The 13,187-nt window shown below is 40.6% G+C and overlaps 1 protein-coding gene across 4 annotated transcripts in view; it reads left to right on the forward strand.

Moving 5' to 3' along the window:
* Nucleotides 1-13,187, forward strand: part of DPY19L1 (dpy-19 like C-mannosyltransferase 1) — a 170,587-nt gene that overhangs the window by 14,026 nt on the left and 143,374 nt on the right. For all 4 annotated transcript variants that reach the window (XM_034409296.3, XM_034409389.3, XM_087894069.1 and 1 more), the window contains exon 7: nt 4,327-4,420. In XM_034409296.3, the coding sequence (XP_034265187.1) occupies nt 4,327-4,420 (94 nt within the window). The remainder of the gene's footprint in view (nt 1-4,326; nt 4,421-13,187) is intronic.

Genomic DNA, 13,187 nt, shown 5'->3' on the forward strand with positions numbered 1-13,187 from the left:
AGTGTGAAATAATATAAAAAATCCTTTTTGAAAGGTTATTAACAATTAGAATTTGTGGTTATCCATGGTCTAATTAAATATTTAGTTAGTCAATTAACATTTGACTAATTTGTGCATATTGCAGAAGTCTTAATATATAAATCTTATTTTCAGAAAGGATAATACTTAATAGTAGCTTGTTAAAAGGAAATGAAGAAATTGGCAGATATAGGTATATAAATAATTTAGAAACCTGAAATTATAAAAACACAACATGTATAAATAGATTTGAGTCCAAGCAGCATCACACTAATACTCGTGTCAATGGGCAGCCTTCTGAGGTCTACCTAGGCTGTTTCCTATTTGACCTTTCATTTTTTAAAAGTTTAGTATTTTAAATTTAAATAAAATCAAATGGAAGCAAAATACAAGCCATTCAACATTATTTTTGTTTATTACAATGTCTTGGTGCTACATAATCTTTCATTGCAAATAGAAATTATGGATGACCATATTAGAAAATATAAAGTTTTATGGGAGATAATCAAGAAAACTCAGAGTTTAGGACTAATTAGAAAATTAAGAAAAAAAATCAGAAAGCAGCAATAGCAAACCACTTCCATATTGTCAAGAATAATATACACATCCATTAAATCAGCATGAGTTCAGCTCAAAAGAGGCTGCCTTTAAACTGACATTAGTAGATTATATCCAGCAGCATCCTGGAGATGAAATTCTACAAAATTATGGATATGGCATTGCAATCCAAGTTCTTCTTTCATTTGATCGCAGTTTAAGTGCTTGACAACTGTCAAGCACAACAACTGTCTTGTACTTAAAATTGTTGCAATGCCTTTTGATCACATGATCATGATTTGCAACCTTTCCAGTTGGTTGGTCATTTAATAACCATGATGATTTGCTTAATGGCCATGATCATTTCTTTAACAACTATGATAAAAATAAATCCTGTCCAGAAACATTATGATTTGCTTACTGGCCAGATTACTTAGCAACTGAAATTCCATACCAATTGTGTTAATGAGTACCTGTAGATATAGAGTTATGTTAACAAGTGACAGTGCAAAAAATAACCTGACCAAAAATAAATAACCAACCTACAACTTTTTGTGGGTTTTGTTTTTGTTTAGAGGCTACATAATATATTGACAAAATAACGAATTTAGATATTTGGAAGATGTATTCCCTGCCTCAGGTAGGAAGAGAGCTCAAATAGAAAATGCAATATGACATTATGGATAGGGCTGCAGTTATTTTAATATGATCTAAGCCATTTTTAAGAAGCTGAGTTATTGAAAATTACATTATAGCTGCATTTTGAAATGGAGCTCTGGGAGGATGACACTGCAATTATTCTTTTCTAGAAATAGTGCAGTCTAAATTCATGAAGGATTTCAGATCCTCAAGCATGTTCTTCCTTCTTACAGATGAAAGGTGGTTTAGCATTGTGCCGAAACCCATAAGGTGTTTATCTGGAGGTATCAAAACTCTTATCCCAAACACTGTCAGCATCTTCACACTTGACCACATTTTCTGCTTTAACTTCATGATGTGGTAGTTACCACTGTGAACATGTGTCTTCCAATAAGTATCTCATCTGGTTTCCCATCCTCTAATAAAGCACATACATATTTTACTCGAGGAGCTTACAAAAGTACATATAATGTTCCTGGCAAACCACAAGATGGCTCTGATCTGCTAAGAATGAACTTGAGATGGCTTCCAAATTATTATGTTGATCACAAAAAGTTAATAAATAAAAAAAATTGTGGACATAGCCTGAAATGAAATAAGTCTAGGATTATGGAGAATGAGAACAAGACTCAGAAAAGGTTGAGTAATAATATACACACAAACAAAATCAATAATATAATGCATTTTCCTGACTAAATCTTACTTACCGTATTTTCTGGCGTATAAGATGACGGCGTATAAGACAACTCCCGACTTTTCCTGTTAAAATATAGGGTTTGGGCTATACTCGCTGTACAAGACTACCCCTCTTCCAACGCACACCAAATAAAAATTAAAAAACATCAACTGGCTCACCCACAATGTAAAAGCAGCTGTGCTAGACCCAAAATGGCCCCTGCAACAAGCAGGAACCTCACACAGCCACAAAAAGCCAAACCCCCCCCCCCAACTTTCACACTTTACACACACAAAATTCTACATACAGCTTTGTGAGATTTTTTGTGTTTGTGTAGTTAGAGTGAAACACTACAGAAACACACTAAATCTCAGAAAGCTGCACAAATTTTATTTTATTTTATTTTTATTTTTATATGAAAACTAAATTTAAAACTTCCTAAACTTTAAATGGCTAGGTCTAAAAAAGAACAACTAAAAAAAACCCCAATTAACTATTTTTTTTTAAAGCTCCCAAAGGGAAAAAAAAACTTACCCAATAGAACAGGGCTCTCCAACCTTGGCAACTTTAAGACTTGTAGACTTCAACTCCCAGAATTCCTCAGCCAGCTTTGTTTTGCTGGCTGAGGAATTCTGGGAGTTGAAATCCACAACTCCCTGCCTGCTTGATTGCAGGCAGGGAGAGGCTTGCTGATGGAATGGATTCAGGCAAGCGAAGCAAGGCAGGCGTTGTGACTAGCAGCTAAGGTAAGCAAGCTGGAGGGGGAAAACTTTTTTTACAAAACTTTTACATGGCTCTAGCGATCCCAGCTGCGTTGCCTGATTAGCAGGCAAAGCTGGGATCATGGCTCTGGCGATCCCAGCTGTGTTTCCTGATTAGCAGGCAAAGCTGGGATCGTGGCTCTGGCGATCCCAGCTGCGTTGCCTGATTAGCAGGCAAAGCTGGGATCGTGGCTCTGGAGATCCCAGCTGCGTTTCCTGATTAGCAGGCAAAGCTGGGATCGTGGCTCTGGCGATTCCAGCTGCGTTGCCTGATTAGCAGGCAAAGCTGGGATTGTCAGAGCTTGGATCGCCAGAGCCATTTAAGGCTCGTCAGAGCCTTTCGGGCTGGTCTGCCTGGTTACAGGAGAACGACACCTGGCGTATAAGACGACCCCCGACTTTTGAGAAGATTTTCATGTGTTAAAAAGTCGTCTTATACGCCGGAAAATACGGTACCCCATAAGCAAAAGTGGTTATTTGTTTGGTCTTTCTGTAGGTTCCTGGAAACTCCATCCTTCACTTAGAAACTTTTTAGAGGATGGTACAGCTCTTTTGTGCCAGCTCTAGCCATATTTTTAGTTTTTAGTTTTAGTTTTAGCCATCTTTAGTTTTTGATGAGGTGTTGAAATAGCCAAATACATTTTCAGTGTTTTCAATGTTTTCTTATTTATTTATATTTTATATAGAAGAATCTAGCCTACTAGCTAACTAATCCCTCATGTTCCAGTTAAAGTGGCATAATGGAGCTTTTCAAACGTCATCTTCCTCTAAAGAGAGATACATTTGTTTCCCCCTATTTTCTGTCATCATATAGAATTACTCATAGTCCTTGACTTACAGCCATTCATTTAATGACCATTTGAAGTTACAGTGGCATTGAAAAAATTGACTTAAAATCTTTCTTATGACTTAGAGGTGTTATAACCTTCCCAAGGTCAAATTTGGAAATTTGGCAATCACCTTTTATTTATGACGATTGCAGCATCCTGGGACCACTTAATAACCTTCTTGCTTGGCAATTGAAATTCTGGTCTCAATTGTGCTAATAAGTTGAGGATTACCTGTAATTAACATTGAATACTTTCATACATGAGCAAGCTGCTCCAAGATAGAGAAATGCTGGGAAAAATGCATTGGTAGCAAAAAAAAAAAGAAGAAGAAGAAGAAGAAGAAGAGAAGGCACTAACACAATTGGAATAAGGTATGAGTGGGCTGCATTTTAATTTAAACATGACAAAAGCAAAAGGAGGGATAAGGAAGGAACTGGGATAATCAGTGGTGATTGGGCACATGGGACATAGTAGAGATGGAAAGAAAGGGACAAGGAAAAATGTCTTCTATCCAACAAGTGCAGTCTACAATTCATCTGGGCAAAATCTAAAAAAACCAAGAGGCTCCAGATTTTGGTGTGACCAGATCATAATGCACCCACATTTGGTGGAGTGGACAAGCTGTACATGTTTTGTGCATGGAACAATGCAAATTTTTCACTTCAGTCATATCTTTATTAAGTTGTTTTGTGAAGTTGCCTTTGAAACCTATTAAATAGATAAGTTAAATAATGCAAACTTAAACATAGAAAGAATTTAGTTATATAACAATATATTAATATATGCAAAATTTTTGCACAGTGGAACTTAATTTAAAAATCAAAACATGAAGTATTTTATTTCCATGTGAATTGCTATTTGATAGGATTAGGAGACCCTGCTTCTTTTTATGTGGCTATGATATTTCTTCTAAATGGATTGATGGTGTCAGTTTTCTTCCTATATGGCACATATCTAAGGTAAGATAACATTAAAAAGGTTTGTTTGCTAAGTGGATAATTGTAATTATTCTGCATTTTGTTAAATATGCACTAAATGTGAAAATTTGTACACAAACTTTACATTACTTCAGAATGCCACAATTTATGGGACATATACACAATTCTTCAATTTAATTTGTATAGGACAGTTTGATGTTAGAGAATTATGGGGTTAGGGAATATATTTTCACAGATATATTGATTCACCCATGGAATTTCCAGCTGATAGACTTATGGTACAATGCTTGTTTTTAATGTTTTTACAGTAGATATTTGTCTTTTTTCTTCCAATGATTACAGTGAAAAGAAAATGTATAATACCAATTCCAGTCTAATGAAAGACATGGTCTAGAGCCATTCAGAAAAGTGAATAAGAAAGCTAAGTGGTTGAATTTGCACTCTGGCCCTTAAGACTCTTATTGTAATATCTTCATTCAGCTGTATTTTTCTGTCTTCAGTTATTTGCTTTCACGCCTATGCCCACAATCCTTGCTCCTTTCACCCATAAGGCATATCTTTGCTTGTTAAAGTTGGCTATTACATAGGAGATTGTGGTTGTGGAGTTAGGGCTGTACAATAATCAGAGTGCATTTCTGCTGATGTAGCGAGACTTCTTTGTTTTTTCTTATCACACATAGGTGGCATATATTTCATTTTTTCCTGCAGAGTGTTGCCAACTTGATAGAGCATGATAGCTAACCTTTTTGCCGTCACGTGCCAAAAACGGGGGGAGGATGGGGGGGTCACACGTGCGTGTGGCCATGCCCATAATTCAATGCGTCCTGCTCCCCATGCATGCGCATGTGACCCCCCCTGCACTCCCCCCGCTTTTGGCACGTGATGGCATGGTGGGCCCAATAGGCCCATTTTTTGCCCTCCCCAGGCTCCAGAGGCTTTCTTGGAGCCTGGGGAGGGTGAAAACGGCCTTCCCCATCCCACCCCCAGAGGCCCTCCGGAGGCCTGAAACACTCCATTTCCTGACTTCCAGTGGGACCAGAAGGCCCATTTTTCACCCTCCCCTGGCTCCAGAGGCTTTCTAGGAGGCTGGGGAGGGTGAAAACGGCCTTCCCCATCCATCCCTGGAGGCCTCCGGAGGCTGAAAACAACCTGTTTTCCAGCACGCTGCTCCTCCAATCCATCCGCTGGGATCTTCTCCTAGTTGCTGGGGAATACTGAGTGTAGATTTCTCTCTCCTCTGGCTGACCACGCCCACTCTGTCAGTCCTACGCCAGTCTTTCTCACTCAGTGACTGAGGAAACTTGCTTCTTTGCTTCTCTCTCGAGTGATCTTTCTGGCTGACTTGGTTTAGCTGAATTTTCTTTATTTTTGGGGGGGTTTTTTGGTTGTTGTTGTAGCTGATTAGTTAGCTTATTAGTGTAGAAGGTGCAACTTCCAGTGGGCCCGGAAGGCCTGAAAATTAGCTGGCTGGTGCATGCATGCGTGCTGGAGCTGAGCTAGGCTAATGCTCACGTGCCCAGTGATATGACTCCCCGTGTCCACCTGTGGCACATGTGCCATAGGTCGCCATCAGGGTGATAGAGCATATCTGTACAATACAAGTGAAAGTGAGGAGAATTCATTCAGTGATAGATACTTTCTACAGTAGAAAGACACTTCTGTAAATCAAAAATGGTTTATGGTTTATGGTTTATTTGCCCTACTCCCGAAGGACTCAGGGCGGTGAACAGCCAACAATAAAATACATAAATACAAAAAAATTAAAAACCAGATAAAATCAAATTAAATCATTTTGGCCCAGACAGATTAAAACACCCCAATAATTTAAAAACAGATTAAAATTTACATATTTAAAAAGGGAAGAAATTAGGCCAAGCCCGCCTGATGGAATAAAAAGGTCTTCACAGAACGGCGGAAGGAGCGCAGATCCGGGATCCTCCGTATCTCCGGGGGGGAGCTCATTCCAGATGGTAGGTGCCCCCACAGAGAAGGCTCTCCCCCTAGGGGCCGCCAGTCGACACTGTTTGGCTGACGGCACCCGGAGGAGTCCCTTTCTATGAGAGCGTACTGGCCGGTGGGAGGCTATTTGTGGTAGTAGGCGGTCCCGTAAATAACCAGGTCCTAAGCCATGGAGCGCTTTAAAGGTGGTAACCAAAACCTTGAAGCGCACCCGAAAGACCACCGGGAGCCAGTGCAGCTCGCGCAGGAGAGGTGTTACATGGGAGCGCCATGTCGCTCTCATTACCACCCGCGCGGCCGCACTCTGCGCCAGTTGGAGCCTCCGGGTGCTCCTCAAGGGGAGCCCCATGTAGAAAGCATTACAATAGTCCAGGCGGGAGGTGACGAGGGCATGAGTGACCATGCGTAACGAGTCCCGATCCAGAAAGGGACGCAACTGGCGAATCAGGCGAACCTGATAAAAAATCCTCCTGGTCACGGCCGTCAAGTGCTCTTCTAAAGACAGCCGTGAGTCCAGGAGGACGCCCAAGTTGCGAGCCCTCTCCATGGGGGCCAATGATTCGCCCCCAATAGTCAGTGATGGCGTCAACTGACTATATCGGGACGTCGGAAACCACAGCCACTCAGTCTTGGATGGGTTGAGCCTGAGCCTGTTCCTCCCCATCCAGATCCGTATGGCCTCCAGGCACCGGGACATCACTTCAAGGGCATTAGTACTAACTTCAGTGATTCACTTAACTGTGGCAATAAAGTAATATTTTTTAACATGACATGATAATATTTTCACACTAGCTTTTTATTTTTTATTATTTGATTTGACTCAGAGGTTTCACATTATCACTGTTTTGATCATAATTATTTCATTAAATATTAATATAATTAAGCCTTAAGATTTTAACCCAAATTTCTGTCCTTTTATAATCAGGTAAAAAATACATGTTTTTATTTATGTCAGAGAGCATTTTTACTGCTTAGTATTTAATAAGAACTGTATTTTACACACTATAAAATGCACTTCCTCCCCCCCCCCAAAAAAAGTGGGTGGAAATGTCTGTGTGTCTTATAGAGCGAATATTGCAACGGGTGGGAGGGGGGGTTGGTGCTTGTCACTGCTGCCGCCAGTCGCCACCACTGGCGGGAGCATTGTAGCCTTCGCGGCTGAGCAGTGGTTGGATCAGCCTCCCAGAATACTGCTGATCAGCTGTTCTAGCCGCTGCTGCCTATCATCCAGTTTGCTGCTGTTCACTGCTGCCGAATAGCATCAGCAGTGATAGGGGGTGAACGGAGATCAGTGATGTCGATAGGTGGTGGCAGTTATCGACAGCAACAGCCGGCGGCAATCGGTGACGGTAATAGGTGGCAGTGGCGATAGACGGTGGTGGCAATAGGCGGTGGCGGCGATTCCTGCTGCCTAGAACAGCTGATTGGCGGTATTCTGGAAGGCCGATCCAACCACCAATCAGCTGCTCAGTAACGAAGGCTACAGCGTTCCCCGGCAGCAGCTCAACTCAGTTGACAGGTGCTGGGGCTGCGATAACTTGCTGAAGCTGACCAGGCTGTTTGCTGTTTGCTGCAAGGGCACTAGCCAGATGAATACCAGATAGATGCTGGGAGGCAGAGGCAGATTTTTTTTTTCTTGTTTTCCTCCTCTAAAACGAATGTGCGTCTTATGGTCCAGTGTGTCTTATACTGTGAAAAATATAGTATGTAAAAACAATTTTGCTGATACAGTTCTTTACTTATGGTCATTAATTCAGCAACTGTTCAAAGTTAACAGTGTTACTGAACGAAGGGACTTATGGTTGGTCCCAAAGTTATGATAGTTTCAGTGGCCCCACAGTCACATGATCAGAACGCAGGCATTTGGTGACCCAGTTGCATATATGACTGCAATTCCCAACTATTTCTAAGCCCTTTTGGCCCCCTGCGCTCCATTGTCCCTGATGTCCTAGCTGATTTTCACTATCTTCTTGCTCCCGCTCCTGACCTGGTCCTTTTCAAGGCAGTTGCTGATTGATGAGACTTTCTTCCCAAGGTCATGCAAAGCCGTTTCCTTATGAGACCAGGGGAATATGGCCTCACTTGCTTAGCAGCTGCCTTTCAAAGGGTGAGCATACTTCGTCAACACTGGAAGAAAGATGATGGTGAAAAATTGGTGGATTGGTGGAGTGTAGGACAGCAGGAGCCACAGAGTGACAAGGGCAAGTGAAGATGAGATTGGACTGGGATAATTGGTTTCCTAGGGCTCTGTAGTTTTGTGTCACTCTGTGGGGGTTGGAATACAACAGCTTTGCACCATACTGCTGAGGCTTCCTGAGATTCTGTGGCTTTATACCATGCAGTTGGGGCAGACTATGGCAGTTGAGATTTCCAAAGGTGGCTTAGTACTGCCTAGAGTGGCTTTGCATCAAGAAGCCCCTGATCCTCAGCCTGGCAAGCAATCCCAGAGCCATACAGTTCTGGACTTGCTTGCCAACTTGCAAGCTAGCACACAGGACAGACAAAAAGACAGACTTTGGGAATGGGGGGAGGGGGAATAGATAGTTGAAGAGGAGGCAGTATCTTATTTTAGAAAAACTGAGGCTGTGGGCTGGGAGAGACCAAGTTGGCAGAAGTTTGGATTGGTGTGCTTGCTTGACTAACAATTGCTGAAATTCATTTAACTACGGCAACAGGAAGTGCTGAGGTTGCCATTGCTAAGAGATGTGATCATATGACATTGTGCTTTATGATTGCATCACGTGATAGTACCAATTGTGGTTATAAAACAAAGACTACCTGTAATAGAAAAGGTAGCATGAGAATAAGTAAAAAATATGTTCTTAGATTTTATGTTTGAGAATATACCTAAATTAGTCTTGTGTTGTCTTTGAAGTCCAGTTATTGCAGTTTAGTATCTCTTCTTGATTAAGCCACATTCACTGTTCTCCAAAAGCTATAAATCACTTACATTCTCAGCATTGCTTATTTGCATACAGATCTTCATTTATCATGTTAAAAATAACTTTCCGCTCTATTTTTAACATTTAAATTTTAATTGACAACCTTCTCAGCATCTCTGTTATGTGAGCGCCATTATAATCAGTATGTATTGTCCTGTGCCTAAATTGTGGTTTTCTTTTTCTTTCCCACTTTCCAGAATAGGAAGATTGGAGAGAGGGATTGCAAGAAAATAAGCACTTTATTCTTATACACTTCAAAAGCAACGTTATTGCACCAGCAGCAGAAAAGAGTTAGGCATAGGAGAGATTGCCTACAGAAATTGCTTTCCTCACATCTCCACATCTTCCAAGAGCAGAGAATTTGGAGAATTTTGGAGGTTTAAAGAGAAGAATCTGCGATGAGATGTAGTCACATTGCTTTTGATGTGTACAAGACAATAAGTAGGCATTCTAGCATTCAAAAAAGCAGGGGAGCAGTTAGGAGAAAATAAAAACTGAAGGAGTGAAACTCAGTGGTTGTTCTGACCTAGGCTTCCTGATATAGTAAAAAGCACACAATTAGTCCTAAAAACCTTTTTTTTTATTTTAATGGCTGTGAATTACTTTCATTCACAGCACGTGCTGAATCACCAAGAGTTTATAAATAGTCCAGCAGAAGTCTGCCACAGTCCTTTGGATAAGGCTGGTAAACACCCACCTCAGGGCCGGATTTTCCTATAGGCTAACTAGGCTTCAGCCTAGGGCCTCAAGATCAAGAGGGGCCTACATTCAAATTGTTAGCAAAATTAAAATTACACTTTCACTATAGGTGAAAGGGCCTCATAAGTGGAATAGCCTAGGGCCTCTTTTCATCTAAATCCGGCCCTGACCCACCTTTTTCTTCTTTGACACGCTGCCAAAGACCTAATTGGCAATTATCTTGGCAAGGCCACACGGAAACACAGAGTCAAAAATGGAGTTTCAAAGTACAAACCGACGCCATCCACAATGTTGCTTCCTGCAAAGGCCCACGTGCCTTTGTTCTTCCTTTATGTCTTATGGGAGGGGCCAATCATCTCCAAGCCTTACTCCCGAGTCGTCCCTTTTGTTTTAACTGTTCTTGTCTTCTGGCAGCTCTGCGCATGTGCACACTAGGAACAGGCTCCCCCTGTTCTTCTGTCTCTCTGATGTCCGATTCTGGAGCTCCGGAGTCTGCACATAACTCCCAGATGGCCCTGGCCCAGTCTCTGTCTCCGATGCAGAGCCCTCGTCCTAGCCTTCCCCAGACTCAGGACTGGCCCATGTTCCTCCCCAGCCTCCTTGTTGTCCGACTCTGCTGCCAGCCCTGCAGGCTGCTGGTGGACCACAACACTAGTCTTGTCACTTTCCCATTGGAAAGCACAATCATGGTCATGTGATGTCACACTTAGCAACTGTTTTGCTTAATGGTGTTAAATTGCTGGTCCCAATTGCTGGTTTTTTTTTTTTTTTTTATTTGATTTATATGCCGCCCTTCTCCGAAGACTCAGGGCGGCTTACAACGTGCTCAGCAATTTGTTAAGGGAAGACTTCCTATACTGAAACATTTCTGCATGCAGGTATTCTTCAGAAGGGAATAACAAGGGAGTTCAAAACATTTTTAGCATAAAGTACTAATTCACTAATTCATGAAATTCAAATAATTGTTTCAAATTTAAAGCAAGTTCTTCCAGTTTAGTTGAGAAATATTCTGATGCTGTTCTAATTGTTATGCTATACAAAGTGATTTTGAAGTTGAAACACTTAATTGATTAGAATAACATAAAGCATTAGTAAGAACATTTCAACATATTTTTTTATATTGTGACAAAACTGGAATACTGCATCCAGTTTTGGTCATCACGATGTAAAAAAGACGTTGAGACTCTAGAAAGAGTGCAGAGAAGAGTAACGAAGATAATTAGGGGACTGGAGGCTAAAACATATAAAGAAAATAAAGACATATAAAAAAAAGAAAACAAAGAAAAGAAAATTGCTGGAATTGGGTATATCTACTTTAATGAAAAGAAGGACTAGGAGTAACATGATAGCAGTGTTCCAATAGCTCAGTGGTTGTTACAAAGAAAAGGGAGTCAAGCTATTCTCTAAAGCACCTGAGGGCAGGACAAGAAGCAATGGATGGAAACTAATCAAGGAGAGAAGCAATCTAGAACTAAGGAGAAATTTCCTGACAGAACAATTAATCAGTGGAATAACTTGCCTCCAGAAGTTGTGAATGCACCAACACTGGAAGTTTTTAAGAAGAGATTGAACAACCATTTGTCTGAAATGGTATAGGGCACTGATGGCGAACCTTTTTGGCAACGAGTGCCCACACCGGAACGCGAACACGCCACAGCTCTGGAAACTCGAAAACTAGCTGCATGTGCACCAGAACGTACATGCACACCAGCCACTTAGTCTTCTGGTTTCCAGCCACGCATGTGCACCAGCCACCTGATCTTTGGGTTTCCGGTGCGCGCATGCATGCCGGCCAACTGATCTTTGTGTGTGCTGAAGCACTGGAAACCTAAAGACCAGGTGACCAGCGCACATGCCCACAGAGAGGGCTCTGTGTGCCACCTCTGGCACTCATGCCATAGGCTCGCCATCACAGGTAAGGGTTTCCTGCCTGATCAGGGGATTGGACTAGAACACCTCCAAGGTCCCTTCTAATTCTGTTGTTCTATTCTAATTGAACGATCTGTTTTGAACTGAAATATAATGTTTAAAGCTTGAAAGTACAATAATAAAATGTTTTAATATAGATTAAATTGTAATGCGATATATAGGTAATCCTCAACATGCAACAGGTCACCTAGTGACTGTTTGAAGTTATGACTGATCCCCTCTCAAAAACCTACTTGTGATCCATTTTTGAAGTTATGATGGTTGCCCCTCTCCTTTGCTTATCTCACTATGGATGCTTGGCAACCGGCTCAGTTTTATGGTCATTTGCAATGTTCCAAAGTCATATGACTGATTTTGCCACTCTTTGCTTAGTGGGAAAAAGTTATTCATTTAATGACCACAGCATTTACTTAATGATCACCACAAAACAATCACGACAAAAATGTTAAAAATTTAGGTCCGGTCACATGGCGCCTCAACTTACAATCACAAACTTACAACTGTAATTCTGGGCTCACAATTGTAAATCAAGTGCTATATGTAGTTTTATTTCCATAAAAATTTAACAATATGCCTTATATTTATAGGTAATTTTATTTTCTGTGTGTTTGAAATGTGCTAAATAACTGGTAGTTTGATATTTAATTTATGCTAGAATTTATATATGTCTAAAGTCACAGAAGTAGTCAGGATAAAATTTCTGAGAGGACATGTTTTATCAAAGATAAGCATTAACTGTGAAAAGTGTTTATGTTTCTAGATTCATAAATTCATTATTTTGCTTCTGAATTGTAGGTCATGATTCTAATATGTGGCCAGAGTAAAGACTTTCATTCAAATGGTTGCACTAAATGACACTAAAATTTAATACTATAGAAAGAAAATCCAAATATCTATCCTTCTCTTAAAAAATTCTAAATGCCCATTGTAAATGCCCATTGATTCTAAATGCCCATTGTATACTGTTTTTCATAATGTCATCCAACTCTTGGGTTGGTTGATGGGTTAAAGGCATTCCCAGTGTCTTTTAACTACAATTTTTCTTTTTAACTGTTTTAATTTTGTTAATTTTTTTAACTATGATTTTATAATTTTATTTGTAAACTGCCCAGAGTTATGCAACTGTGATGAATAATATAAAATATTGATAGAGATAGACAGATAAACAGAAAGAAAGACAGACAGACAGATCTGTACCATTGGGAACTGTGTCACCATTTACTTCTATTCTCTCAGAAGTTATCAGATCAGATCTTTTG

This window comes from Pantherophis guttatus, chromosome 4, assembly GCF_059756535.1.
Source record: "Pantherophis guttatus breed Tessera chromosome 4, ASM5975653v1, whole genome shotgun sequence".
Taxonomy (NCBI): domain Eukaryota; kingdom Metazoa; phylum Chordata; class Lepidosauria; order Squamata; family Colubridae; genus Pantherophis; species Pantherophis guttatus.